This window comes from Panicum virgatum, chromosome 5K, assembly GCF_016808335.1.
Source record: "Panicum virgatum strain AP13 chromosome 5K, P.virgatum_v5, whole genome shotgun sequence".
NCBI lineage: Eukaryota > Viridiplantae > Streptophyta > Magnoliopsida > Poales > Poaceae > Panicum > Panicum virgatum.
This window is the reverse complement of record NC_053140.1, coordinates 59915032-59940801: the sequence shown is the minus strand read 5'-3', so window position 1 is coordinate 59940801 and position 25770 is coordinate 59915032. Positions and strand designations below refer to the sequence as shown.

Genomic DNA, 25770 nt, shown 5'->3' with positions numbered 1-25770 from the left:
TCACGGGCTTAGTGATCTCTTCACAGTCTAACAAATTCTTTATATATTTTAGCTCAAAATTATATAAAAATAGAGTTTAACTTTTTTAGAGTGTGACCTTTAGATTTTATAATTTAAAATTTTGGACCCTTTACCACCCCTAATGGCATCTCGTTTCAGGGCAGTGGAAACAAATCTGACGGCGGATGCCGCTCACTAGCATCTCGTTTTGGGGGCAGTGGAAACAGATTCGGCGGCGTATGCTAGTACTAGAGACGGAGCTATTGCATGGCAGGTCGTGGGAGCGGCACCAGACACGAAAGAGAAGGATGCGGCGGCGACATGTTGGAACGTCAGGTCAGGAAAACAAGAAAAATGACCAACGAATGCTACTGAGTCTCGGTGGACTGTACTAACGCCAATTTCAGTAGAAGTTTCATAGACACAATTATCTAGACTGAAAAATAGATAACTGTGGCATGAAACTCCATCCTCCTCTCTTCTTGTCATATCAGTAAAAGTGATGGTATTTAATGTTATTAAATTCTCCATAAAACTCTCATTGAGACTGACCAGCGAGACAAAGAGTCTGGATGGCAATAAAAGCCTTCTGAAATGAGCTTCTGAAACCCCGCAAAAAAAAAGAAATGGCCTTCTGAAATGGTGCTTGCAGCTCTCCAGAGCCGGGGACAAGATAATTTTACCAATGGTCCGGCCGGCCTCACATAGGATTCTTATTAATTTCCAGTGTCAGACAGAGTTAATTTCCAGTGTCAGACAGAGTCAAACACTGCGTTCGGCAGACTGGAGCTGGAGTGGTGTGAAAGAAAAACACTATTACTTGACTGGTGACTGGAGGTTAGTGCTGGAGCGATGTGAGAGAGAAATACTGTAGGACTGGAGGCTGGTGCAACACGGTGAAAGAGTCTTGCACATGGAGGCAAGCACAGTGAGTGGCCAGCACCCAGCAGTTCATGAGCACAGAGCAGTGCTCTACTCCTTGCAAACATGTGAGATGCAGGGAAATGCCACGGAAACAGTAGGGCCCAACAGCCTGTTAAATACCAGGCATCATAGTCACAGGCCGAGTGGTGGAGCCTGTGTACTGTGTACATGATGGGTCTCATTGCGCAGCACAACATCCTTCTACAGCTTACACCAACAGATCTATGCCACAGAGCTTTCTACAAAGACATATTCACAACTCATGAGCAGAACATGAACCCAGCTCGACCACAAGCATATAGCTACATTTTGAAGCACAGGGAGCAGCTGCTGCTTGTTTGTGATTCTGAAACTGCTGCTTCCCTTGTGGACCATATGGCTTGGACACTCCAGCCCAAGGCACTTAAAGCTACTACACACTCACTTGTGCAACAGATAGAGTTGATCCAGCACGATTCGTCGCCGTGCCACAGTGCCATGACCGAAGAAGAACATATGCAGCGCTTGAGAAATGATTGGTGATGATTATAAGCTGTGGAGCTGTGTTAGCATCGCGACGAGCTCATCGCTGGATGGCCGATCAACTGGTGAATCTGAGAGGCAGACAATGGCAACCCTAATAGCCATAAGCATCTCCTCTTCCTCCACCTCATCTCCTAAGATGCTACTATCCAGTGCTTCTTTTGGATCCGCAGATTGCTGCATATGCCGGAGCCATCTGGCAAGGCCACCGCGCCCAGTTTCTCCCGAGAAGAAAGGATCTGTTGGGTCTCTCCCGGTGAGCAGCACGCCCAGGATCATGCCAAGGGCATACACATCACTCTTATCTGTGTACCTGCACCATCAAATAGCTGAATTTATATGAGATGAGGCACCAGCACGTGCAAGTCATCATGGTATTAATCGCCCCAAAGGAAATATATGGACACAATTGACCACTGTGCTTGTACAAAAAAGATCAATTGTATTCAAAACAATCAATATATGTTCCTGAAACTCAAGGAGCGTAGATTTGAAGTCCAGCATGGCTGAAACAAAGCATTAATCAGACCCATTTCTCTCTGAGAAAAGGTATTTGAGTCTAGTAAAAGTACTTGCTTAGGAATTACGCCTCGGAAATTTTACTGGCATAGCTAGGCATGTCATAAGTCATAAAGAGGGTGGAATATGAACGACGGAATCAGAATGCCAACCCTCAAAGGATTTATTCTCTGATGGAGATATGGAAGGTCCGAATGAAAAAGGATAGTTCTAAAAATTTTAGGAGAAAAAGAAGGGAAGCAGCCCATATTCTGTATGCGCTCATGCAGGAATATATGAAAAGCATAAGTATCAAAGGCAGGGGCAAATGGAGGTCCTCCAGCAAAGTAAAGATTCTCATGTCGCAAAAAGCAAAAGTTCGATACCTTCACTAAGCCCAAGGGATAATCATCATTTTTATCCTTTACACCTTCTCTGTTACTCTTCTCACCATTTCACGATAAAGAAGACTACTAATAGTAATTTGGAAAACTGAATGGTAACATCCACACTCCACAGGTCAATGAACGTACACTCTCTAGTGCGGTGAGAGAACTAGTAATTTTTTTGAAGTACTCTGTTGATGCAATATGGAAGTAGTAAGCAACTAAAGGGTCTTAATATTCATTCTGCCAAACAGGAGATCTATCAAATGCCACTAGGTTTTCCGAAATGATGCTAGGATGCTTTTGGTGTCCCTCCATATCCATGTGGATGTCAGGTATAAAGTATGATCTGATAATGTCATGTGGATATCCTTTCAAAAAAAAAAGATTATATTTTAAATCTACAATGTCAACTAAACTAGACAATGCAAAAAGAAAAAACTGTACACCACAACTCCTTTTTTATCTTAATATTTCATAATGAAATGTCTTCAGTTATTTGCATGGTCTAAGATTCTTACTAGAACAGGTTACATCTAATAACCAATACCAAAATGCTCAAATTCTACAACATATTGTTCTTCGGGTAACCTTCTACGCAATGAGAATGTTTTATGATAAGCATGCATTCAAGAATGCTACATAAGTAAAACTGAGATGAAGTTCTAAAAGATTATCACTTCAATTTAAATTTCCTTCTTCAGTTCAAAATTTAATACCATGGGTAAAGGCATTGATAAATCTAAAAAGTATTGATCTGTATCATCAGGTATCAACAATAAGCTAAGTGCCCTTAGACTGCAGGATTTCATTTTCAACATTCATGCAAGAATTCGACTCTTTGCTAGTTTGCTTTGAAGTTCATGCCTTCCAAGAGGACGCTAAGAATATTTCAGAGAGTTAACTGGTAACACATCAACAACAAAAAAAACTGAAAGTGGTAATGCACGTATTTTTACCTGCTGCTCTGGTAGCACTCTGGAGCTGCATAGAGGCCACTGCATAATTCTGGATCACCGGAACCTGCTGCAATCAGCCTTGCAACACCACAATCTGCCAATATTGGTTCAAAGCCCTCGTCCAGCATCACATTTGATGGTTTGAGGTTGCAATGTAGTATCCTTGGACTGTACTCAAAATGCAAGTGCCTCAATCCCTTGGCAATTCCAACAACAATCCTGCTCCTGGCATCCCAATTGAGGCTGACCTGCTGCGATCTCACCCTCTTCATCACATCCTCGAGGCTGCCCCCAGGAATGAAGTTGTACACAAGCGAAAGGCGGTCAGCCTCTCGAACATACGCCTTCAAGGTCATTACATTCTGGTGCCTCACCCGGGCAAGGGCCTCAAGCTGCGTCTGCACCCTCCTCATGTCAGACTTGGATGTGCTCGGGGACATTGACGGCGAGGCCTCCGGGCGGTTGGCCGCCTCGAGCCGCTTGACGGCGACGGTGAGGTCGTTGTCTAGGGCCAGCTTGTAATACTTGCCATGGGGGCCATGGGCGAGCGGCTGCGCGGATGGGAGCGCGGCCAGGAGGTTCTTGGGGGAGATTTGCGGGGTGAAGGAGACAGGGCCCTTGACGATCGCGGGCGCGCTCTTGGCGTGGAGGATGGCGACGCGGATGGCGCAGAGGAAGGCGAGCGCAAGGAGGAAGCCGGAGAGGGAGCCGGAGAGGACGCCGAGCGCGATGCGGCGGAGGCGCGCGGCGCCGCCGGCCTGCGCGCGGGGAATCGTGGACTGCGGTGGCGTGGGTGAGGGCGGCGGCGACTGGGTGGCCATGGGCTCCGAGTGGAGCGGCTGGGAGGAAGCGGGCGCGCACAGGGCGAGGAAGGCGAGCAGGAGGAGAAGTGTGGCCAGGAGCGGCGGGGTTTTGGTAGGGTTCTTGCTCGTCATCCTAACTGGTTGCTCCATGATACAAGAACCAAATTTGCTAGGAAAAACAAGAGAAATTCCTTGGGCGAGATAGGGGGAAAAATGATCAATGCTCAGGACCAAAGGAGGCTGAAGATGCCAATTTCTGCTCGCTTCTCGCCACCTCACTCATACCTTGAACTTTTCCTCCATGGAAATCAAAGAAGAACACGAGTTGCAAACGGTACCACAAGCGAGGAACTTGCATACCTTCAGCTTGCGCATGGTCCTCGTGATCTTTACCCACAGAAATTTTGCAAGAATTGAGATGAAAAGTCAGCCGCCCAAGGCGAGAGTGGCGTGGAGCTTGGAAGGGGAAGTACCTGACGAAAAGAACCAGGACAAAGACAACAGCGAAGAACCGCCTCCTGCTTTCACCTCGCAAGCAGGCGGCTCACGCACCTGTCGCCTCCCACCACCAAGAAATCAAGCGAGATTAGCGGGGCTCGCCACAGCACGGAGCGCACTCTGCAAGCGTGATCTCCGCGAGAGAAATCTCAACCTCAACTTCCCCTTTTGCTCTCGCTGCACACTCTCAGCTCCCTGAACACCGAGCCGTGTGCTCCCTCCAGAAAGCTTCAAACCAAAACGACAGGGGGCGAGAATTATCCAAAGCTGGCTCGCTCAACGGGGGGGGGGGGGGGGGGGGGGGGGGACTGGGTTGGGGTGGTCACTGCTTGCAATAAGTTACTCGGAGAGCAGAGCAGTGTGGCATTGGTGTGGGCGCCTAAAGCTAAAAGCCGAGACTTTTCTCGACGCACCCCTCCTCCCTCTTCATCGGCCTCAGGCGGCTTGGCTTCGCATCCACCATCCACCATGCGCGGGTACAGCGACCGGACCAGCCAGACATTCTCCCCCGCCGCGACTCGATCGGATTCTCTCTCTCGTTTTTACCCCTCCCCTCCGGCCGCGGGGGGTGGTGCAGCGAGGCGCGTTGCTGTAGCGGAGGACAAGGAGAGAGAAGCCCGAGACGGAGCAGAGATGCTTTGATGCCCGTGCACAATTGCCCACACTGTTTCGAATCTCTTTTTTAACCTGTCCTTCCTCAAAGTGAGAACTGTCGCTTCTCCCCACAGTCTTGCTGCTGATTTTTTTTTTCATCTGGAATACCGGCACCACTCCAGTAAATTTTTCATTTTCCTTTGCGTGGAAAACACTGGTCAAACACGCACAGCTTTGCTGAAATGACGTCACTGTAATCCTGCAAGGAGCGCCTGACCTTGCTGCTGCTAATCCAAAATTTGACGCGCCCAAACAGCAGCATCTGGAGTACCATTACACTGCCTGGTCCAGATCATTACTTTTAACTGTGGCAGCAATAATACTACGGACGGGACTGTTTTCAGGTGACCTTAAATTGACAGTTACTACTGGCTTACTGCTCCGGAATCGGACGAACAGCAAGGACAAAAAACTTTCTTTCCGCTGCTGCCTGCTTTTGCAGGGAGGAAAAAAAGAAATTAGGCTGTCTTTAGCTCGTGAAAAGGTGTGAATTTTGGTAACATTTCGTTGTTACTTGACAAACAATGTCTAATCATAGACTAATTAGGCTTAAAAGATTCAACTCGTGCTAATCAGTTAAACCGTATAATTACTTATTTTTTTAATTATATTTAATGTTTCATACATGTGCCTAATAATTTGATTTGACGGGTAATGTAAAAATTTTTTTAGAACTAAAAGGGCCTCAGTGGAGCAACAGCACGGATGCTAGAGCCGGACCGGGGTAATTATACCCGGGCCCGTACTTTGAGATCCGCTTTCCTTTTTCCCGCCGCTTGTGTTCGGGCCTCTTTTTCTGCTGCCGCGACGTGACCCTGACATGTGGTGACCCTCCGCGCCCCGTCATCCACGTGCCTGGAAGCGGGCCGCGCGCTGCCGTTCCCACCGGCGCCGGCGCCGGCGCGGCGGCATTGGACCTCCGGTGCGTGCGTCCTCTCTCTCCCCCCTCTTCTACGTGGGCCGACCCGTCAGGAGCTACGCTCTTCGGCCCAAACATATGCGAGCGAGCCCACGGTGAGGAGGATGGGCCGTCGTTATGTGCGACCCTGTTTGGCTGGCCCGTATGAATCGTGGGCCGGGCCGCGACGCCAGCGTTTGTTGCGACTCCTTCGAGGCCCATATTATTCAGTGCTGAAGAACTCGACAGCTGCTGTAGTGTGTCAACCAACAAGACACCGAAATTAATTAGCAGTGGCACCCACCGAGATCGCTCTTCCGCCGAAATTAATCCATGGCTCCGCGCTAGGGTTTAGGGCTTCCTCGCCCAATTCCGTCCGCCCCTCGGAGCTGCGGCTGCACCCTTGCGGAGGCAGGATCGATCGGTTCGGTGAGGACCAACCACCCAGCCCCGATCCCCGATCCCCATTTCCGTTCGATATGGTTTCCCCGGTGAAGGGAGCGGGTCAATCCAATGCGTAGGCTCGAATTTGGCCGCCCCATTTCGAATCCGCGGTGGAATGCTTTGCTTTCTGATCGGATCCTGCCTCTTTCCGCGGGTTCTGAGGATGATTTCGGTGCAGGATGGAGGACGGGGACGCCGAGACGGCCCAGAGGGACGCGATCACCGCGAGGATGCGGGGCCAGGACTACGCCGGCGCCAGGGCGCTGCTGCTGCAGGCGCTGCAGACCAACCCCAGGCTGGACGGCGCCCTGGAGATGCTAACCGTGCTCGAGGTCCTCTGCGCCGCGACCAAGGCGCATGCCGGCCCCGGCCGTGGCGTGGACTGGTACAGGGTCCTCCAGGTGCTGCCCGGGGACGATGCTGCCAGGATCGGGGCGCGGTACAGGAGCATCGTGGCTCAGCTGGAGCCGATCGGGGGCGATCTGCCCGGCGCTGAGTTGGCTCTCCGGCTTGTCAGGGAGGCGTATGCGGTGCTGTCTGATCCGGAGAAGAGAGAGGGGTTCAATTCCAGGGACATTTTTGCTCGGTTAGTTCGTTCTGGTGTTGTTAACGCACCAACTCCTCATAGTACAATGGTCCGTTCTGACAAGCTAAACAGCCTTCACACAAGGGATATTATGACAGCGGATTTCACAAGCAATGCAGTCTCACATTTTCAGCACACCGACAAATCATGCTTTGACGACAGGAACTCACATCTTTCAAATGTGGCTAGTTCTTCTAGAACTAAGAGGATGGATCCTTGCTTTCTAGGTGATGACGGTGACTTGCAGCCACCTGACGACAACCATGTTGACAAGAAGCAAAAGAGTGTATGTGAAGAGGACCTTTATTGTGCGTCCCCCTCACAGGAAGATTTTGATGCCTTCTTTGATGTTCCGTCAGATGCCAAAGAAGATGAACACTGCTCTGGCAAACAGTACGATTATCATAACTTTGAGGAAGATAGGGCGATAGAGAACTTTGCTACTGGTCAGGTTTGGGCAGCATATGACTGGGAGAGGTTTCCTCGCAGATATGCACTGATAACTAAAGTATTAATGGATAAAATGCAGTTATGTGTCTCATGGTTCAACCCCTGTCTGCAATCTGATGAAGAGAGGAAATGGTCGTGTGCAGGCTTGCCATTGGTTTGTGGAACTTTTGCTGCGGAAGAATGCCGTATCTCATTAGCTTGTCCAACTATTTTCTGCCATCAGATTTCCAGTGATAACCTGAATCAGCGTCTTGAAATATATCCCCAGGAAGGTGAGGTCTGGGCCATATACAGTGACTGGGATATTGGGTGGTGCGCTGATCCTGAGATGTGGAAGAAGAGTGCCTTCTCTATTGTTGAAATTCTTACCAGTTATTCAAAAGAAGCAGGTTGCACCGTCGCACACTTGGTAAAGGTAGATGGACATGGAAGTGTTTTTCAGAGGCATTTGAAGAGTGGAACAGAGCACTTGTTACAAATACGCAGTGACAATCTACTCATGTTTTCTCACAGGATCCCATCTTTCAGATTTACTCCTGAGGCTGGAACTATGTTCGAGCTTCAACATTCTGCAGTTCCACAAACACTGTGCCAAGAACATGCAAAGCCATGTATTTCTAGTTTGTCCTTTTCAGGTTTACATGATGACACAAACGGCTTTCCTGAAACTGCTGTTGCACAATTCTCAAATCCTTCAACAAGCAAAATGGATTCAGGTGCCCCATTGCAAGCCACGGTGAGCTGCAATAACAAGTTGTCCCCCAACGATTTCCTGGAGGGCCAGATATGGGCTGTATTTGATTCTCGGGACCGGATGCCTAGGTCTTATGTCAGAATAATCCGTGTGGTTTCATGTACTTCAGTTTTTGTGTTGAAATTGGAACATCACCCTATGCTTAATGAAGAGATACGGTGGGTTGAAGATGGTCTACCGGTTGCTTCTGGGGTATTTCGTGCTGGTACTGAAACTACTTACAAGGACATCTGGGAGTTGTCTCACCCTGTAGAGTGTGATTGGAGTGCAAAGAGGTCTTTCTACCGAATTTTCCCAAAGAAAGGGGAAATATGGGCCATGTACAAAAACTGGAAGGTCACCTTGAATAGCACTGATATTGATAACTGTGAAATTCGCATGGTTGAGATCCTCTCAGACTACTTCGATGAAAATGGAGTCAATGTGTGCAGCTTGGTTAGGGTAAAAGGTTGCTTAACCTTTTTTCATAGGTTAGTAATGGAAGATTTCCATTTGACAAGATGGATTCCAAGGTATGAAATGCTCAGGTTTTCCCATCGTATTCCTGCTTTCGTTGTTGTTGGAATCAAAGGTCACGATATACCAAAAGGGTCATGGCATCTGGAACCAAGTGCCCTTCCTACAAGGATCATACATTAACACATGTATAGTAGCAGATGTAGCCAATAACCCTTCTCTATTGCTCCGTTTTAAATAGTTTTACTTAATGATCTTGCCTTCATTGTTTTATTTGTGAATAGAACTATTTGGTCAGCGGCTTCTTAATTGTAATGCCTTATCAATTGCAGATGAGGACTGGCAGGTGTTAAAAATTACGAAAATGAGTTTTTCTAACCATGAAAACTATGATGATACATTGCAAAATGAGAAAACAATGTAACTGAAATCAGGGTTCACCGTAGCATCATTTTAGCGTTGCTATCAAGCATCAACTGCCCAGTTACACTGCCACAGGCTCTCCAGTTTGGTTATCTGTTGATCGGCCCTTCTGTTCTTTTAGTTGCTTCTTGATGAGCATTGTGTGCAATCATCATCTACTTTGACCCTAATTGTTATTTGGTGTAATGGAAGAATGAAGGCAAATAATCTTTCTTGAGTGATTCTGCTGACACTGCATTATTGTCAAAGAAAGGAAATACATAATCGCCAACCAGTAATATGGGTTTCCTTGTGACAAGGTGCCCAAAATATCCTTGTCAGCACTAGATAATTCTATTGCGATGATTTTTCTTAATAACAGAATATGATGTTTGCAGACTAGAAACAAGAGAATGATGTTTTCTATAGTCACCCTCTTAAGCTGTTTGAAGGTCCACATCAGCACAATATCAATCAAGTTGTCGGTACCCCAGGACTGGGGTACCCCCTCTTGCTATGTCTAGGCAAGAGTCTCGTAGTTATCCTTAGCTACGCCCTGACGGCCGAGCAGCCGGACCTCTGTGGTCCGGAGCCCTACTCTCCCGGCAAATGGCCCCGGACCCGCTCGGGGAGGGTCCGGTGACGCCACGTGACCAGGAAGGAGGTAGCCCTCCGCCGAAACCGCTGGGGGCCCGGACCCCCGCCGGGTCCCGGACCTCCATATACTATCCGGACCCCTCAGCGGGTGGAACCGACACCCCGCCTGGGTCCGGAGCCGCCACGTGTTCACAGGTGCGGGCACGCGCGCGGTATCGCTTGGCTTCCACTGGAAGACTCGTCTACCTACCGCATTCAATGTGGTAGACAGAAGTGCGCCTTGCCACAGCAGAGCCCGAGGCGGCTTTTGCCAGGTTGCACTGTTGATCGCATGTTACCAAGGCGCATAGTACAGTCGCTGGCACCGTCCACGCCGCGTATGTCAGTCTACTATGCCAGTTGGACACGACGGCTCGGCTTCGCCCGTTATGATGACGCCTACACGGTAGACCCAGCAGTCTACGCCGCATGCTACATTGCCCCAACGGGCGCCTCGCCGATGGGACAAATAAGGACTCCCCTCGGTCAGAGAGTCTACAGGGCGATGAAGCATATCCGAGAAGAGATCCTCACCCGCTGTAGCTCCATTGAAGCTTCCTGTGCAGTATACTATACATCCACGTTAGACCCACCTGTCGGGGTCTAACGACTGTGTACGCGTCCCCTTGCTCTATAAAAGGGAGACGCCCGTTAGGAAAGAACTCAAGCCCCAGCTGGGCAGAGGATAGGTTCATACATAACCAAGAACAATACATCTCCCAGTGGATGTAGGGTATTACGCTCCGGCGGCCCGAACCACTCTAGATCTTGTGTTCTTGCGTGCTTGCCTCAGTGCTAGATTAGCCTCACCGCCTAGTGCTTCCCCGAGTACTCCCTCACTGGGAATAGACGGGTGCGCTCCGCCACCCGGCTGTGGGTATCCTAAAAATCCCACGACATTTGGCGCGGTCCGTGGGGAGTATGCAGGCGTTGGCTAGATCTCCAAGCTTTCGAGGCTGAGCTCATCCTCTGCAAACAGTGGCGAGAAGATGAAGAGAGGCATGGTGGCACCTACGCCGCATGTCACTACGCTGAGGCATCAGCGCCCTCGGCGCGGCGGTGCACGGCAGCGACGCCTGCTGTGCGTCGCCACTGCGACGCCTCAGAGCCGGCACGGTGGTGCGCGGGGGCGACTCCTGTTGCGTGTCGCCCCGCGCCATCCCAGAGTCGGCTCAAGGTTTTCTCTCAAGCAACGGCCACGCTTCCTCTGCGGTGGCATGGCGTCGGCTCATGGTTTCCTCTCAACAGGGAGCCTGGAGCCAACGGCCATCCCGGAGGAAGTTGGCCGTGTCGTCGTGTCGTCTCCGGCACCACCCGAGGTGCTTGGTGCTGCCGCAGACAGGACCCCGCCACCAGGCGCGGGGGCCCCTGGCGCTAGCACCAAGGACAAGTTGGCGAACGACCGCCCTTCTCCACTCCCCGTGCTCGTCCATACGAGCACCCGTTCTCCTGCTGCGCCAGGGCGGAAGACCAGGTTCTGCCGCAGCAAGCGGCAGGCGGGCTGGCTCCGGTGGCAGACGACGACGGCAGGGGGGCCCTCTCCCATTCAAAGCCAAAGAATTTGTCTTATGCTACCTAAGCATATGACAGCTCTTAGGCAAGGAATGGTCCCCCGAGCTCCCAAGGTGATGCTGGATGATGCAGTTCAGGCACATCCAGGGCGCCTTCACCTCCGGCGACTATGAAGAATTCAGGAGTAGCGGTACCACTTCCAATCAGAGAAGGACATACTGTATAGGATGCAGCCGAAGGTTACTCCTAAGATAAGACTAAGAAAATTCCTCCCTTGTAGTAACGTGGCGCCTACGTGTGAGTCCAGAGTGGTGAAGGTCCGACCTTGTAAACCCGACCTCTGGCCCTATCACACAAACAGGCAAAAAACGGTCCGGAGCGGTAGAGGTCCGACCTCATAATCCCGACCTCTGATGTATACCATGACAACCACAATAATAAAGGGGATTTTCTTTCTCAGTTTTATCTAGGCTCCACATTGATTACATTTATTCGCCCTGGTTTAACTATTCTTTCCCCTTAAATAGAATCTTCCTTTTATTGCTAACAATCCAAGTTAAGTTGCTGGCTTGTGGCCAGGTGGGGACACCCCTTCTAGCTGGAAGGCAGTTCGGACCCCTAAGGACCTGCTCCGGAGAAGTAGTATTCGTATCCTAGGGTAGAGAAGCTCCGCGTAGCTTAGCCTGGTAATGTACCCTAAGTTTACGCACTTCACTACCCTGTTACAAGTACTCTAGTATCCGAGACTGCTGTTTTTAGAGGTCCCGGGCTCCCTTCTAGTATAAGGTTTGGTTTCTCGCACCTTACTATGAGGACCGGTGACATTTCATCGGATCGTTAGCAACGACTCAAGTCCACTCCGGTGGCCCGCTACGGCGGAGACCGCTCGCCACGGTCGACTCAAGTCCACTCCGGTGGCCCGCTCCGGCGGAGACCGCTCGCCACGGTCGCTCCAAGTCCACTCTGGTGGCCCGCTCTGGCGGAGACCGCTCGCCACGGTCGCTCCAAGTCCACTCCGGTGGCCCCCTCCGGCGGAGACCGCTCGCCACGGTCGACTCAAGTCCACTCCGGTGGCCCGCTCCGGCGGAGACCGCTCGCCACGGTCGCTCCAAGTCCACTCCGGTGGCCCGCTCCGGCGGAGACCGCTCGCCACGGTCGCTCCAAGTCCACTCCGGTGGCCTGCTCCGGTGGAGACCGCTCGCCACGGTCGACTCAAGTCCACTCCGGTGGCCCGCTCCGGCGGAGACCGCTCGCCACGGTCGCTCCAAGTCCACTCCGGTGGCCCGCTCCGGCGGAGACCGCTCGCCACGGTCGACTCAAGTCCACTCCGGTGGCCCGCTCCGTCGGAGACCGCTCGCCATGGTCGCCAGGAGCCAGGTCCGGGGAAGTGATTCTCGCTCCCTGAGTGGTCTGAGGTCCGTGTAGCCGCTTGGCTTGGTTCCGTACCCCAAGCCTACACCTTCGCCGCCCTACGGAGAGCACTCTAGTACCTGAACCTGGCAAACAGGTGATCCGGCCTCCAAGGGGTCCGGAGCACCCGCTCACGACAAGAGCACGCCGACACAGCCAAGCTGCGTGGAAACACATCATAATGGTGGCCCCACCCGCGGGTTCGTACCTCTCCCGAGGTGGGCCCGGGGGCCACTGTCGGTACCCCAGGACTGGGGTACCCCCTCTTGCTATGTCTAGGCAAGGGTCTCGTAGTTATCCTTAGCTACGCCCTGACGGCCGAGCAGCCGGACCCCTGTGGTCCGGAGCCCTACTCTCCCGGCAAATGGCCCCGGACCTGCTCCCCGCTCGGGGAGGGTCCGGTGACGCCACATGACCAGGAAGGAGGTAGCCCTCCGCCGAAACCGCTGGGGGGCCGGACCCCCGCCGGGTCCCGGACCCCCATATACTATCCGGACCCCCATATACTATCCGGACCCCTCAGCGGGTGGAACCGACACCCCGCCTGTGTCCGGAGCCACCACGTGTCCACAGGTGCGGGCACGCGCGCGGTACCGCTTGGCTTCCACTGGAAGACTCGCCTACCTACCGCATTCAATGCGGTAGACAGAAGTGCGCCTTGCCACAGCAGAGCCCGAGGCGGCTTTTGCCAGGTTGCACTGTTGATCGCATGTTACCAAGGCGCATAGTACAGTCGCTGGCACCGTCCACACCGCGTATGTCAGTCTACTATGCCAGTTGGACACGACGGCTCGGCTTCGCCCGTTATGATGACGCCTACACGGTAGACCCAGCAGTCTACGCCGCATGCTACATTGCCCCAACGGGCGCCTCGCCGATGGGACAAATAAGGACTCCCCTCGGTCAGAGAGTCTACAGGGCGATGAAGCATATCCGAGAAGAGATCCTCACCCGCTGTAGCTCCATTGAAGCTTCCTGTGCAGTATACTATACATCCACGTTAGACCCACCTGTCGGGGTCTAACGACTGTGTACGCGTCCCCTTGCTCTATAAAAGGAAGACGCCCGTTAGGAAAGAACTCAAGCCCCAGCTGGGCAGAGGATAGGTTCATACATAACCAAGAACAATACATCTCCCAGTGGATGTAGGGTATTACGCTCCGGCGGCCCGAACCACTCTAGATCTTGTGTTCTTGCGTGCTTGCCTCAGTGCTAGATTAGCCTCACCGCCTAGTGCTTCCCCGAGTACTCCCTCACTGGGAATAGGCGGGTGCGCTCCGCCACCCGGCTGTGGGTACCCTAAAAATCCCACGACACAAGTACAACTAACTTTGTGGATACACTAAAGATTCCTTTTTCTTGTTATTTGGGATATCTTGTAAGGCTTGTTAGGTACTTAATTTCTGTCTTCACTTTCAGCTAAACCTATATATACATTCATATGTCAGGCTGTGACATTTACTGTTCCAACACAACATGTGGATTTTGGTAAATATCTCCAGCGAGAGACACTGAATTTGGTCCAATTCTTGCGAGCTGGATATCTTGTTGATCAGTCCAACCTTGTAATTTGCTGCATTCAAAAGAAATGTTACGTTATACTAAGTAGCATATTTTGTGGCCTTTTCATCAAATGATGTAGGCAGCTTAGAATAAAATTAGAAGGCATCTTGGTATAAATGTACCTTTTTTATATGTCTTTATGGTCTGCACTGTATCGTATTGTCAATTGTGGTACCTAACTAGTTTCCAGTAAGTACCCGTTTATTCTCACTAGTTCTCATCAGCTGATTGCTCGTTGCACTAGCATAGTCTATGCGTTTTTCTTGTGCTCAAGTGCAACTGTTTTTAAGTTTTTTTTTTACTTCAAATATGAAGTTTCCTGCTTTCCAAGTGGCTTTAGGAAATTTTAGAATGACAGGGACGGTTAAGTTCATGATTCAGCAAGAGACGTGAAGCATTCTGGGGGTACTCACGTTCTACTCACATTCAGTTATGGAGGTTATTTCGTCTACTATCCAATATGTCACCATCACACCTAAAAATTTTCTAAGAAACGCATATTACCCTGTAAGCTACACGTTGTTAGTATTGTTCGAAGTGGATGTTATTGTCCTTGCTGATCTGGAAACAAACTTGAAAGCACAATCTTGGCTGGTAGCGTGCTCAGAAAGGGTTGTTGGTGGGCAGAGGCACGGCCCTTGTTTTTTACATGGAATTCACAGCATTGATCTGGTTTTACTTTGAATACTTCTGGCATTCAGCTAACCAAGGTGATTTGCATCGTATGTTTTTAAACTATTTAGCTGCTAACAGTTTTCAAAATTATTAGGTAGCGTGTCGGTTTGGCCTTAAAATAGATGCTGAGTACATCAAGAAAATGAAAGCGGCTTATCCAAATTTATAGGTTAATCTTATGTACGACACCAATCAGGGTCAAATGAGTTTTTGGTCATTTCATTCTTTGGAGATCCCAAGCCATTTGTTTTCAGTTTTTATTCATGTTTTAAAAAAAAAGTCTCATGGAATAGCACTGAGACGCGAAGATGGAATTTCAGTGGTTCTAGATGTCTGAATTCCCCACTTGTCATATCTTACTTCTCGTTTCAAACTCATATCGTACTTTCAGTATAGGTGAACACTGAATGCATGCCAGCAATGATCTTGGAGTTTGGGAGATTGATAGTTCCTCTTTGCCTACCACTTAAATAACAGTAGCTAGCTTGGTGTCTCTCATCCCGGCCTTTTTGTAGTAAGTTTTAAGGATGAAGCAGTACTATAGTATATGCTAATCATTTCGTGGCAACAGTGTATTAAACTTAAAGATGCCTAGAGATAGTGTACCTAAAGAGCACTTTGATTCTCCCTTTATAGCACTGCAACTTTCGTTTCTCTGTCCCTTTATTTTCATTATCAACTCTACCTAGTACAATTTATAACCATCACGCTACAAGGTGCCAAGAACGGAAACCATTTAATCTATACAAGGTAAAAATACACTCCCCTAAAAAAAGAAAGAAAAGAAGCTGCCCTAGCAGTTTCTGGCAGAAAACTGTAGAAGATCCTAACTTTCTAACTAAAAAGACAATAGAATAGAATATGGATTCTTGATAGTTCCCTATTGTGTATTTTGTTGTTCTAGTGTCACATTTCACCTTCCATGACGGTCATTTTTAGACTTTGGAGACCTTTCTTTTTACTTTTTGAGCTACTTACCTCTGCAAGTGACCTCTCTGATGTGGTGACTTCTTAATTTCTGACTGTGATGTAGAGAGTGAAAACACACACAGAGGAGAGGCAGGAATCCAATACAAAGTGGGCCACCTTCAATTGGAAATCGCCACCAGACTCCATGACAGCTGACATCATATAACCCATGATACAGTGGACCGGATTGGATGGGTCTTTGCAAAGGGAATCCATCATCAAATAAATATGATTGCTGGAGTTCACCTTCTCTCTATTCATCCTGCGCCTAATTTCATTCGCAGGTGCTTAAAATAGTGGACGCCTTCCAGTGGCTGGCCTCGGCAAGTAACTGTTATCCTTTCCTTTCTCTCTCATTCTCCTCTCCGACTATGAGCACTGGCTTAGTATAAAAGGAGAAGCCTTGGTGCTGCCATTCTACAAGAAAAGGGGAACTCAGAAGGAGAGAGAGAGGGAGGGGTGGCGCTCCGGAAAGGGAGCCAGCAGGCCGCCATGGACATGGTGCTGGAGCATGGAGGGGACGAAGATGACAGAGGGAGCGAGTCGTCCAAGGGGAGCTCGAGTGCTTCGTCGGATGCAACCGTTAGCAGCACAGCGAGCAAGCTGCAAGCTCTGAGACTTGCAGAGGACCTCTCCCTGCCGTCGGTATGCTCTCTCTTGCCCCCTTCTATCTTTCTCGACATGCCCAGTTAGCTGATCAGCACCAAGAAACCTGTAATGACATCTCGTGTTGCTCTTGAAATCCCACGTGCGATTAGTTCTCTGCCAAATTAGGCTCATCTTCTCCTGGAATACTTTGTTCTGCTTGCTTCGATGAGGATGCTAATCCTGCCATTCCAGGAGTCATTGACCTCCTCAGACAAGTAGACAACTGGCTGTTTCGTTCTTGACACCATTGCTCATTTAGTCGTTTGCTCAGTTGCCGCTCTTCCCCCACCCCAGTTGTCTGAACCCTGAACAGCAGAGCCATCGAAATCTCCTCACCCTTTCTCAGTGGAATCATAGTAAATTACTCTATTCCTGACTGCATTTAGACAGACAGTATCCACTGAAAATGATCGGGTGCTCTAGTCTAAGAGGGAGAGGGGGTGAATTAGGCACTAATAAAAACTTAGACCTATGGCTCCAACTAGTTTGCACAAAACTTAAACTAAAACATGCTATCTAGATGTGCAACTAGGTTGTTCTAGTGTGAAACTCCTATCCCCAAAAGAGTTTTGCAACCTATAGCCTTTTCTATCAAGAAACTATTCTATGAAAGTAAAGGCACACAAATTGCTAGTATGAAATGCGGAAGCTTAAAGAGCGGGATAGGAGATAGCAAACTCTTGACGCGGGTGTTTATCCCGTGGTTCGGTTAGCCACAAAGGCACACCTACATCCATGTTATTGTAGCACTCACTAAGAGTATTGCTACTCGGCCACCAAGTCTCTTCCGTGAACACAATCACGGTCACTTTGGCCCCGGGTTCCACTAAGGAGCTTCTCCACAAAGGATGGGGGTCTCCACGTCCCCCGCACAAAGATGTCGTCGCCGCTCCACACCAAGTCGGAGGGTCGATGACGTTGCCGGTGAGCTTCACGCTCCAAGGTGCCGGCGCACCAAGCTCTTGTTTTGGTTCGCTAATGAACCACAACACAAAGGCTCTAAGCCTTGCAAACTCACTCACTAAGAGGTAATCCTTTACACAACACTCTCAAAGTGTGCTAAGGACTAAGGATATGATCTTGATGCTTTTGTATGGCTTGGAGATGTTCTTGGGTCTGTTTGGGATGTCCAGCAACTCCAGCAGCACTTCAAATGGCCGGGGTGAGGCGTATATATAGGCCACCAAGTCTTGTAGCCGTTGCTCCAACGGTTAGCTGAAAATCTGCGTATCACCGGAAGAACCGATGCCTCTGGCAGGGGTAGCGTCGGTTCTTCCGGTCACTCATAAACCGAAGTAGCCGTTGAAGTCCTGACAGCTGACGCAGAGACCACCGGTTGAACCGATGCTTTGTACCGATGCATCACCGGTTCATCTGGTGCTTAAGAATCTTCTCCTGGGCGCTGACATCATTGCACCGATGCAATATTCCGATGCACCGTCGGTTCAACCGGTGCTGAAGACACTTGACATCGTCTCTGGAACATAGGACGCCCAATGCACCGATGCCCTTTTTTGGACCGTTGGTTCAACCGGTGCCTATAGGCTGACTTGGCTTCGTTTCCCTTCTGCACCAAAGTACCATGGCGTCAGTTCTTCCGACTACCGTAGGGGTGGCCCTTCGGGTCTTGCTACGCCTATCTTCTCTTTCTCTTTGTCATTACTTGAACCTAAAAGCCTGAGAATGATCATCTTAACAATCATATTAGTCTAAATGTTGTGTTGACATTCGATCACCAAAATAACTCGAAATGGCATAAAAGGTGCCATGTTCGTTACTTCCACATATTCTGTGTCCCACTGCCCCATCGAGAGAGAAATGCAGGTGTCTCCTTGGATTTTCAAGTCACTGGGCCCCACATTTGCGATCGCTTTTGTCCTCCAGTCCGGCTTTTAGCGGAAAGGTGAAAAGGTCTGCTAGTGCTAGTGCCAATCAGCCAAACAACTCCACTGCAGCAGCAGCAGGAGGAGGACCATTCCTTCCTCTGCTTGCTTTCTAACCTGCACTGGATGGATGGGAACAGAAGCAATCTCCTCAGTCTGAAAATCAGGATGATCCCGTTCCATTTCTTCATATGGAGATGGGGATCTTCTCAGGCTGGAAATCAGGATGATCCCGTTCCATGTCTTCACTTGGAAATGGAGAGCGGTGGTAAGAATCTGGTGGCGGACACCGGGCACCCATGCAGCAGCTGCAGCCTGTAGGAGAGGAGCAGGACCATGCTTGGTGTGCTACCGCTTGTGTGCTGGGCTTGGTCGTCACTAACAGCTGCTGGGAGGTCGAGCTGCTTGTCTGGCCACGAAGGTGAAGCCGTCACCAATTTCCAGATTTGACCATAGCATGAGGTAGACAGCTAGTAGGTATGAGCAAGCATCACGTGCGTGGCAGACAGCGTCGTCTCCGATCCTCGCGAGGGTCAGTCAGATACTGTAGAGCCGCCATGCCTGATGAAGGCTCCTGGTTTAATCCTGACGAATTAGTTCTGCAAAAAAAAAAAAATCCTGACGAACTTGTCAGTCTCCTTAGCCGTTGGAGATTAGCTGTTCGCCTCTCCTCTCAACCGTTGGATCAGGATCTCGAGTAATCGCTTAATCTTTCTTTGTGCTGGTCAATCTAGTGTCGTTTTCTCTTGCAGTGTGTTTATATATTCCAATACATTCTGCATCTTATAAATGCAGTCAAACGCAATACATGTGCTATACGATGGTACGTTTTATTTGACCAGAGATACATATAATACACACAGACGTATACGGAATCTGTCAGAGAAACATCCCCTTCGCTCATTCATTCTCTCATGATCTCATCCAGCAATCATAGATGCCACCCTCCTGCAAGCAACGCGTCTTGACATGCATGTGTGTGCACCCTCCGTGCTAACTCTGACCGCGCGTGCAAATATATATCTCCTGCCATTTGATTCCGTCCACCATCTCGCCATCAGTTTGCCACGCCTTTGACCGAACACTTCTGCGCATCTAGCTGCCAAAAAAATGAAGAAAAAAAAATATGCAGACGTATGCATGCTGAAATCTTCAGCATCCAGCAAACATGCTTTGGATAAGGGGATTTCTGTATCAGATCGAGTTCCCTCGCTACTAAGATTAGATTATTTGCGGTAGATTACAAGGGGATAACTAACAACGAAGCCGCTGAGATCTTTCAGATGATGCTTCTGCTGAAGATCATGGCCGGCCACACATGATTTTAGGCCGACAACAAGGGATGAGAGACCACACGGCCACATGCATGCACTCGCCCTGCAGCAGCAGCAGCAGCAGGTATCTGATCGCTAGAACGAGAGAAGTCAAGATCGCCACAACGGTAGCCAGAGCCAGGCATGCGGATACGCGACCGGACCCAGCCCAGGCACTGCACGTGATACAGTATTTCGTACTCTCTATAATAATGCAAAGTGGCCTGCATAGACGATAGAATAGCATGTGTTGAATTGTTATTATGCCTGCGGCCATGTAGGCATGCAGAGACAGCAGTATGCTACTGCTGCTGCTGCTGGCTGCTGGCTGCTGGCTGCTGCCTGATAGGAGGAGAGTACAATCTAACAATAAGATTCATCTATCAAGAGTGGCAGCCATGTGACTAACTCGAGAGAGTGAACGTACATTCATACTGTTTGTCTGTATCAATTTTTTCTTTCTCTCTCTCTCCCTGTGGTATGTTCCAGTGCCGATTAGCGATGACGATGGAATGAGTGGGTAGGTGAGAGGGGCATTAGTCACCTAACTTTTTAATTAGGGTAGGTCCGCTGGCACTTAACCGCTCGCATAATTGGTCATCATCAACAGCTACGGCGAGGCTAACCCAACTTGGCCGGCGTTTTTAACAGGCGCCCGTGCAGGTTGAATGGATCAGCAGTGGCCACGGCTGCTCCATTGCTTATTAGTTGCGTAGAAGCAATGCAAATACGGGTGATGAGCATGAGAGCTGATCTGTTGTGATGGCTGGCAGCATAATGATGCTCATGGAGAGTAGTGAATGCTACTTATTTAGTGTTGATGGAGAAACTACTACTGGTACTAATTGATGAACAACACAATGGTGGAATGGAATAATGCAGGTGCAGGTGGTTGTGATGAGCGCCAACATGGGGTGCTCCCACTGCCGACAGCGGGTCGCCAACGTCGTCTCCAAGATGAACGGTGAGCATCACATCTCCAGTTTTAAGAGACGCTTCGGTTATTAGGATCAGCAGTTATCATTTCAAAGCTATTTGTAGCTCGTCAATGGCGGCAGTGGACCATCACTACCACTTGATTAGTATTGGGATCCGTGTCATTTAATTAGTAGGCTGCTAATGCGCCATCGTCCTTCTTACGCATCCGTTTTGTGTCTTTAGCAGGGCTGCTGGATTACATGGTGGATTTCGGGAAGAAGGAGGTGACGGTGAGAGGGAAGGTGGTGCCGGCCAAGAAGAGGAAGAAGCACAAGAACCCGTTCGCGGCGTCGCCATCGACATCGCCCGGCCACGCCAGGACGCTGTCCTGGTTTTTGGGATGCTACGGCTCATAGCAAGCTAGTATACCAGTCTATACTACCGCATTATATAGGAACGAGTATGTGTTATATATAGTATCTAGCTAGCTTCTTAATTGTAACCTTGTCTTTCTCTCTCTCTCTCTCTCTCTCTCTCTCTCTCTCTCTCTCTCGTAATTCTTTCCCTTTTGCTATTTTTTTACTGTATTCATCAGAATAATAACGTAGTAATTTTGTAATGTATAATGAGGCGGCCACTGTAAATGCCACATCTCTGCATTTTTATTCATCCTGCGTCATCCCTGTTGCATCCCCATCTCACGTGTAATGGCTTGGACGTGGCCGTCTGCCGAGCACTTGGCAACAGTGCAGTGCACGCTCAGTTAGTGTAGGCCCCCCACGCCCCCTCCTGGAGAGCCGGATCCGTGCTGCCGGCCGGGGTTCGTTCGACGAGCGTCCATGTCACGCTCCAGAGAATTTCATGGGCGTCGCGATCGGGAGGCCGAGATGACCAGGAAACTAGTAGACAGGGGAAGCGTTAGCGAACTGCCGCTTGGTCCGGCCGTGTCGCCCGGCGGCTGCCACCGCCTGAATATTCTTCACGTGCGGTGCTCGCAAGTTGAGACCACCTGTCGGAACTGAAAGGAGTGAAAGGCCTGAGCAGAGGTAGTGAAGTGAGCACATGAGAAGAAACAGAGCTGAGAGCTCCGTCCGTCTTGATCTGACTGCGAACTTGGCATCAGAGTAATCAGTTACAGTCGCAGTCACTAACATGAACAGAAAGGGAGGAAAAGTGCGTGGATTTCGGATGAACAATGGCATCTGGGGTAGATTCAGCCGGTACAGGACGCGCCACCACCGCTAATCATAGGAGGGAGAGGTACTTAAGATGGCAAGATCGGCGCCGCGCGGATTGCAGATGCTTAGCTTTCGAAAAGAGAAAAGGTGAACGCACCAGCGGCAAAAGTGTGTGAGATCCCTCCCAGTGGCCAAACACCAACAAGAACAGAGGATGCGATGCCCATAGATCGGGTGATGATCGTCGGATCCGACGACGAAATGCTCCACGCGTGCAGAAGCATGATCCAATCCTGCCGCATCAGACATTCAGATGGCGTCGGCGCCTCAGCAGGGGTTGCTGCTGTTGGCGTACACTCTGTCAGAGCGGAGTTTCTGAACGAACTGAATTGGCAAAATGAAAATTGACACATCGTTACCGGAGTAACCCGGTGATGGATTGATGGTGAAGAAGACGAGGACTGATGAGAGAGGCGCAGGGTCGCGCGCGGCCGGCGGCCGGCAGGGGACACGCCGCCGCGGCTGGTGGAGCGGCGGCGCACTGCCAACGTGGCGGAGACGGTGGTGTGGTGATCCACTGATCCTGCTGCACCCTGACGCTGTCCCATACAATCGTACACAGCCGTCAGATGTTCCCTGGAAGTGGGGTATAGCTGTCAGTGACGGAACAAGCTCATCGTGGGGCCCGGCTGCCAGTGCCAGCTCAGCAGCATTTGAGCGAGACAGCAGCAGGGGCCAGACATGATAGATGGATGAGAGCCGTATTATTATTTCATCAAGATCCAAGAGTTGCCATTTCGTAATTCACAGGTACAATAATCTGATAGTACATGCCAAAGGTATGCTTGATCGATCATATATAGTTCTTGTTTCTCAAGGCCAACGCAGCAGAAGCGTCAGACCACGCTCCCTTTCCTCAGAGCTTGTCGGCGATCCTGGCGACGGCGCCGGCGAGCCTGTCCAGCGCGCCGAGGAGCGCCGCCCTCTGCTCCCTGTCCGCGCGCCAGCTGCTCGTCTGCGCCTCCAGCTGCTGCGCCAGCGCTCGGTTGCCCCGCTCCAGGGCCTCGATCACCTGCTTCCCGATGCTCGCCGTCGCCGCCGCCGGCGTCGCCGTGGTGGCGCCCTCTGCCTCGGCCACGAACGTCGCGTCGCTGTCCTTGAAGCCCCCGCCGTCGTGCTGCGACGTCGAGTTCTTGTCCGACGCCGCCGCGCCGGCCTTCTTGTCGCTCTCCGTCACTGGCGCCGCCATCGCCACACAAAACAATTTATCGTGTAATTCATGGATCATATGCATCAGATTTTTGTTTCATAGATCATGTAGTATTCACCTGGACCAGAGCATTCGTGTTCAGAGGAGGCAGGTGGTGGCTCGTACTTCCTTGCTGCATGGAACGACGCGACCGAAACATGAGACTTGTCACGTTCTGTTCGGGTGCTGCTGATGCACGGCACGACAAGCACCCAAGTACTAGTACTGAACAGACGTGACTTGATGAGCGGCTAATGATGCAAACCTGATATGGGCATGACCATGATGGGCGGTTGCCGGTACACCCCGTCCAGCTCCCCGTCGCCGAAGCCCGGCGGCGCGGCGGCGTCCTCGCCGGCGGCGGCCGACGTGCCGCAGACGAGCGCGTCGTACACCTCGCGGTCGAAGGACGACGGCAGCTGCCTGGCGCGCCGCTGGTCGCCGCGCATGTCCCAGAACGACTCGTGCAGCTGCGGCGGCGCGGCGCCGGCGCCGGCGGCCTTCCCCTCCCACGCGACGATCTTCTTGAGGTCCCATGACAGGTTGCCCCACCGCTTCCGGCACTGCATGGGGCCGCGCTCCACGCCGTGGCGCCGGCAGTAGGCCGACACCGCCGCCCACTTGGGCCACGGCCGCACCGGCACCGGCAGCGCCAGGCCGCGCCGCTCCATGGCGCGCCTCGCCTGGATCAGGACCAGCGTCTCGTGCCGCGTCCACCGGGGCAGCCGCGACCGTGGCGTCGAGGCGGCGGCCGCGGCCTCGACCGGCGGCGAGTTCTCGTTGGCAGACATCATGCTCGCCGGCGAGATCGGCGCGCACTATGAGGCCTCGCCCAGCTTCAGCTGGGATTTATCACCTGATTTTCCATGGCCATTAAATCGGCATCAAAGCTTTGCATTTTTCAGCAGCGAGCGAAAAATTGCAAGAATTGAATCCAGTACAGCAAATGCCATCTTATTGTGCTCGTACATATCCATCAGGCACCAGTGTTTAATTGCTGGCAATTAGCAACGAGAAACTATTAGTAAGGATTAAAGCAGTTAATCAAATGAAATCTCACTACATACAGTCTGAGAGATGTGCAAATTAGTGTCATGATGACAGAAACCTTATGAATTAGAAAATTAGTTGCATTTTTACTTCAGAGAAAAAAAAACAAAATTATTAGTCCATGACACATTGACACACAACTCCAGCTATTGCATACTCCCTCTCTCCCGGAAGGAATGCAATTATCGCTTCCAAGAAGTTAAATGATTTCAAGTTGGACCGAATTTATATAAAATATTTTTAATATTTATGTTGCTAAATAAGTATTTTTATATTAATTATGTAATATATTTTTATACTAAATTTATTTGGAGATACAACAATTATTAGTAATTGTATGTATAAATTTGGTCAAATTTGAAATTATTTAACTTCCCAGATAGTGAGAGTTACATTCTTTCTAGAACGGAGGAAGTGCATAAAAATTTAAGAGTTAAATACACCAGCGGCCCTCGAACTTGTCCTGAGGTGTCACTTAGGTCTACGAACTCGCAAAATCGAAATCTGGCACCCTGAACTTGTTAAGTTGTGCCACTTAGGTCCATACCCCTTGAGATGGCTCCATGTGGCATGGATATATGCAAAAATACCCTCCAAAAATACTATCTTCTACCTTCACACCCTCCCTCCCATTCTCTCTTTCTCCCCCACGCCTCCCCTGCTTCCTCCGCAGTGCGTGGAGCCGCCGCCCCCTGCCTCCTCGCCTTCCACTGGAGCTCGCGGCCACCGCGGACGCCGCCGCCCCCTAGAGAGCGAACCCCGCTGCGTTGAAGTCTTGAAGACCTCGAGCTGAGTGAGGTTCTGCAACCCGTCGACTTGGAAGCGCGGATTCGGGCGGCCCAGCCGCGTGCGCCGCGGCTGGCGGAGCTGCGTGCGGTGGCGGTGTTGGATGGTCGTGGTAGGGTGGACCTGCGAGCGGTCGCGGCGTGTGGGGTTGCGCGCGCGGCGGGGCGCGCCGCGGCCGGTGGAGCTGCGGGCGGCGGCGGGGCCGGACCGCGGCCGGCGCAGCGCAACAAGGCCGGCGGAGCTGCGCGCGGCGCCGAGGCACGACCGCAGGCCGGCGGCGCTGAGTCGAGGAGGTCAGAGACGAGTGCCGTGGAGCAGATCCTCCGTGTCAAGGCCACCGTGCGGCCCCGCATTGCCGCCGCCGCCTAGCCAACGGCCGCCCAGTTCTAGCCTTGGTGCTGCCGCCGTCCGGAGATGGGAACCGCCGCGGCAGCCCACATCCGCTCACGCCGCGCAGGGGGCCAGGCCGCCGCGTGGAGGGTGGCCGCGTCCAGGGGCCCGCCGTAGCGGCCTGGACCCGTGCGCCGGCGGTGGTGCCCGCGGCAGCTCTGGCGGCGAGCTGCTCCAGGGTCGACGAGCCGGGACGACTGGTGGGGTGGCTCGGCGAGGTCGCAGTGGAGCCCGATGCCAGAGGAATCGACCGGAGTCGCGGTGGTGGTGGCGGATTTGCCCGGCGGCCAGCTCCTCTGTTTCGCGAGCAGCGACGCTGTCGGGCAGCAGGGAGGTGACTCCGACGCGGGACAGCC

The 25770-nt window shown here is 51.2% G+C and overlaps 4 protein-coding genes across 8 annotated transcripts; 2 read left to right on the top strand and 2 right to left on the bottom strand.

Annotated features, from left to right (window-relative positions):
- Window positions 1-995: 995 nt before the first annotated feature.
- LOC120709142 (inactive leucine-rich repeat receptor-like protein kinase CORYNE) lies at window positions 996-5100 on the bottom strand. Of its 2 annotated transcripts, XM_039994679.1 has the most exons (3): window positions 4566-5090; window positions 3290-4479; window positions 996-1759 (listed from the first exon to the last, which is right to left on the bottom strand). In XM_039994679.1, exons 2-3 carry the CDS (start codon window positions 4240-4242, stop codon window positions 1450-1452), a joined length of 1263 nt encoding a protein of 420 aa, XP_039850613.1. In that variant the 5' UTR covers window positions 4243-4479; window positions 4566-5090; the 3' UTR covers window positions 996-1449. The 2 variants fall into 2 exon arrangements, with proteins under 2 accessions (XP_039850613.1, XP_039850614.1); XM_039994680.1 differs by having other exon boundaries at window positions 3290-5100.
- Window positions 5101-6412: 1312 nt separating this feature from the next.
- Window positions 6413-16199, top strand: LOC120709140. Of its 3 annotated transcripts, none has more exons than XM_039994675.1 (3): window positions 6413-6571; window positions 6765-8888; window positions 16064-16199. In XM_039994675.1, exons 2-3 carry the CDS (start codon window positions 6766-6768, stop codon window positions 16068-16070), a joined length of 2130 nt encoding a protein of 709 aa, XP_039850609.1. In that variant the 5' UTR covers window positions 6413-6571; window position 6765; the 3' UTR covers window positions 16071-16199. The 3 variants fall into 3 exon arrangements, with proteins under 3 accessions (XP_039850609.1, XP_039850610.1, XP_039850608.1); XM_039994676.1 differs by lacking the exon at window positions 16064-16199 and adding an exon at window positions 9165-9476; XM_039994674.1 differs by lacking the exon at window positions 16064-16199 and having other exon boundaries at window positions 6765-9163.
- A 116-nt stretch (window positions 16200-16315) lies between these two features.
- Window positions 16316-21384, top strand: LOC120709141. 2 transcript variants are annotated; one of them, XM_039994677.1, is made up of 3 exons: window positions 16316-16644; window positions 20726-20807; window positions 21005-21384. In XM_039994677.1, exons 1-3 carry the CDS (start codon window positions 16492-16494, stop codon window positions 21175-21177), a joined length of 408 nt encoding a protein of 135 aa, XP_039850611.1. In that variant the 5' UTR covers window positions 16316-16491; the 3' UTR covers window positions 21178-21384. The 2 variants fall into 2 exon arrangements, with proteins under 2 accessions (XP_039850611.1, XP_039850612.1); XM_039994678.1 differs by having other exon boundaries at window positions 21008-21257.
- A 1471-nt stretch (window positions 21385-22855) lies between these two features.
- LOC120710819 (trihelix transcription factor ASR3-like) lies at window positions 22856-24018 on the bottom strand. The gene is made up of 3 exons (XM_039996391.1): window positions 23454-24018; window positions 23268-23321; window positions 22856-23175 (listed from the first exon to the last, which is right to left on the bottom strand). The coding sequence occupies exons 1-3, from the start codon at window positions 23980-23982 to the stop codon at window positions 22856-22858; spliced, it is 903 nt and encodes a 300-aa protein (XP_039852325.1). The 5' UTR covers window positions 23983-24018.
- Between the last annotated feature and the right edge of the window lie 1752 nt (window positions 24019-25770).

Excerpts from the sequence above, each read along its gene's own strand:
- LOC120709141 (XM_039994677.1), top strand. The coding sequence starts at position 16,492 with ATGGACATGGTGCTGGAGCATGGAGGGGACGAAGATGACAGAGGGAGC. Across the intron at positions 16,645-20,725 it reads AGGACCTCTCCCTGCCGTCG|GTGCAGGTGGTTGTGATGAG; the intron begins GTATGCTCTCTC and ends GGAATAATGCAG. Across the intron at positions 20,808-21,004 it reads CGTCGTCTCCAAGATGAACG|CAGGGCTGCTGGATTACATG; the intron begins GTGAGCATCACA and ends TTGTGTCTTTAG.
- LOC120710819 (XM_039996391.1), bottom strand. The coding sequence starts at position 23,982 with ATGATGTCTGCCAACGAGAACTCGCCGCCGGTCGAGGCCGCGGCCGCC. Across the intron at positions 23,322-23,453 it reads CATGGTCATGCCCATATCAG|CAAGGAAGTACGAGCCACCA; the intron begins GTTTGCATCATT and ends CGTTCCATGCAG. Across the intron at positions 23,176-23,267 it reads ACACGAATGCTCTGGTCCAG|TGACGGAGAGCGACAAGAAG; the intron begins GTGAATACTACA and ends TGGCGGCGCCAG.
- LOC120709142 (XM_039994680.1), bottom strand. The coding sequence starts at position 4,242 with ATGGAGCAACCAGTTAGGATGACGAGCAAGAACCCTACCAAAACCCCG. Across the intron at positions 1,760-3,289 it reads GAGTGCTACCAGAGCAGCAG|GTACACAGATAAGAGTGATG; the intron begins GTAAAAATACGT and ends TTGATGGTGCAG.
- LOC120709140 (XM_039994674.1), top strand. The coding sequence starts at position 6,766 with ATGGAGGACGGGGACGCCGAGACGGCCCAGAGGGACGCGATCACCGCG.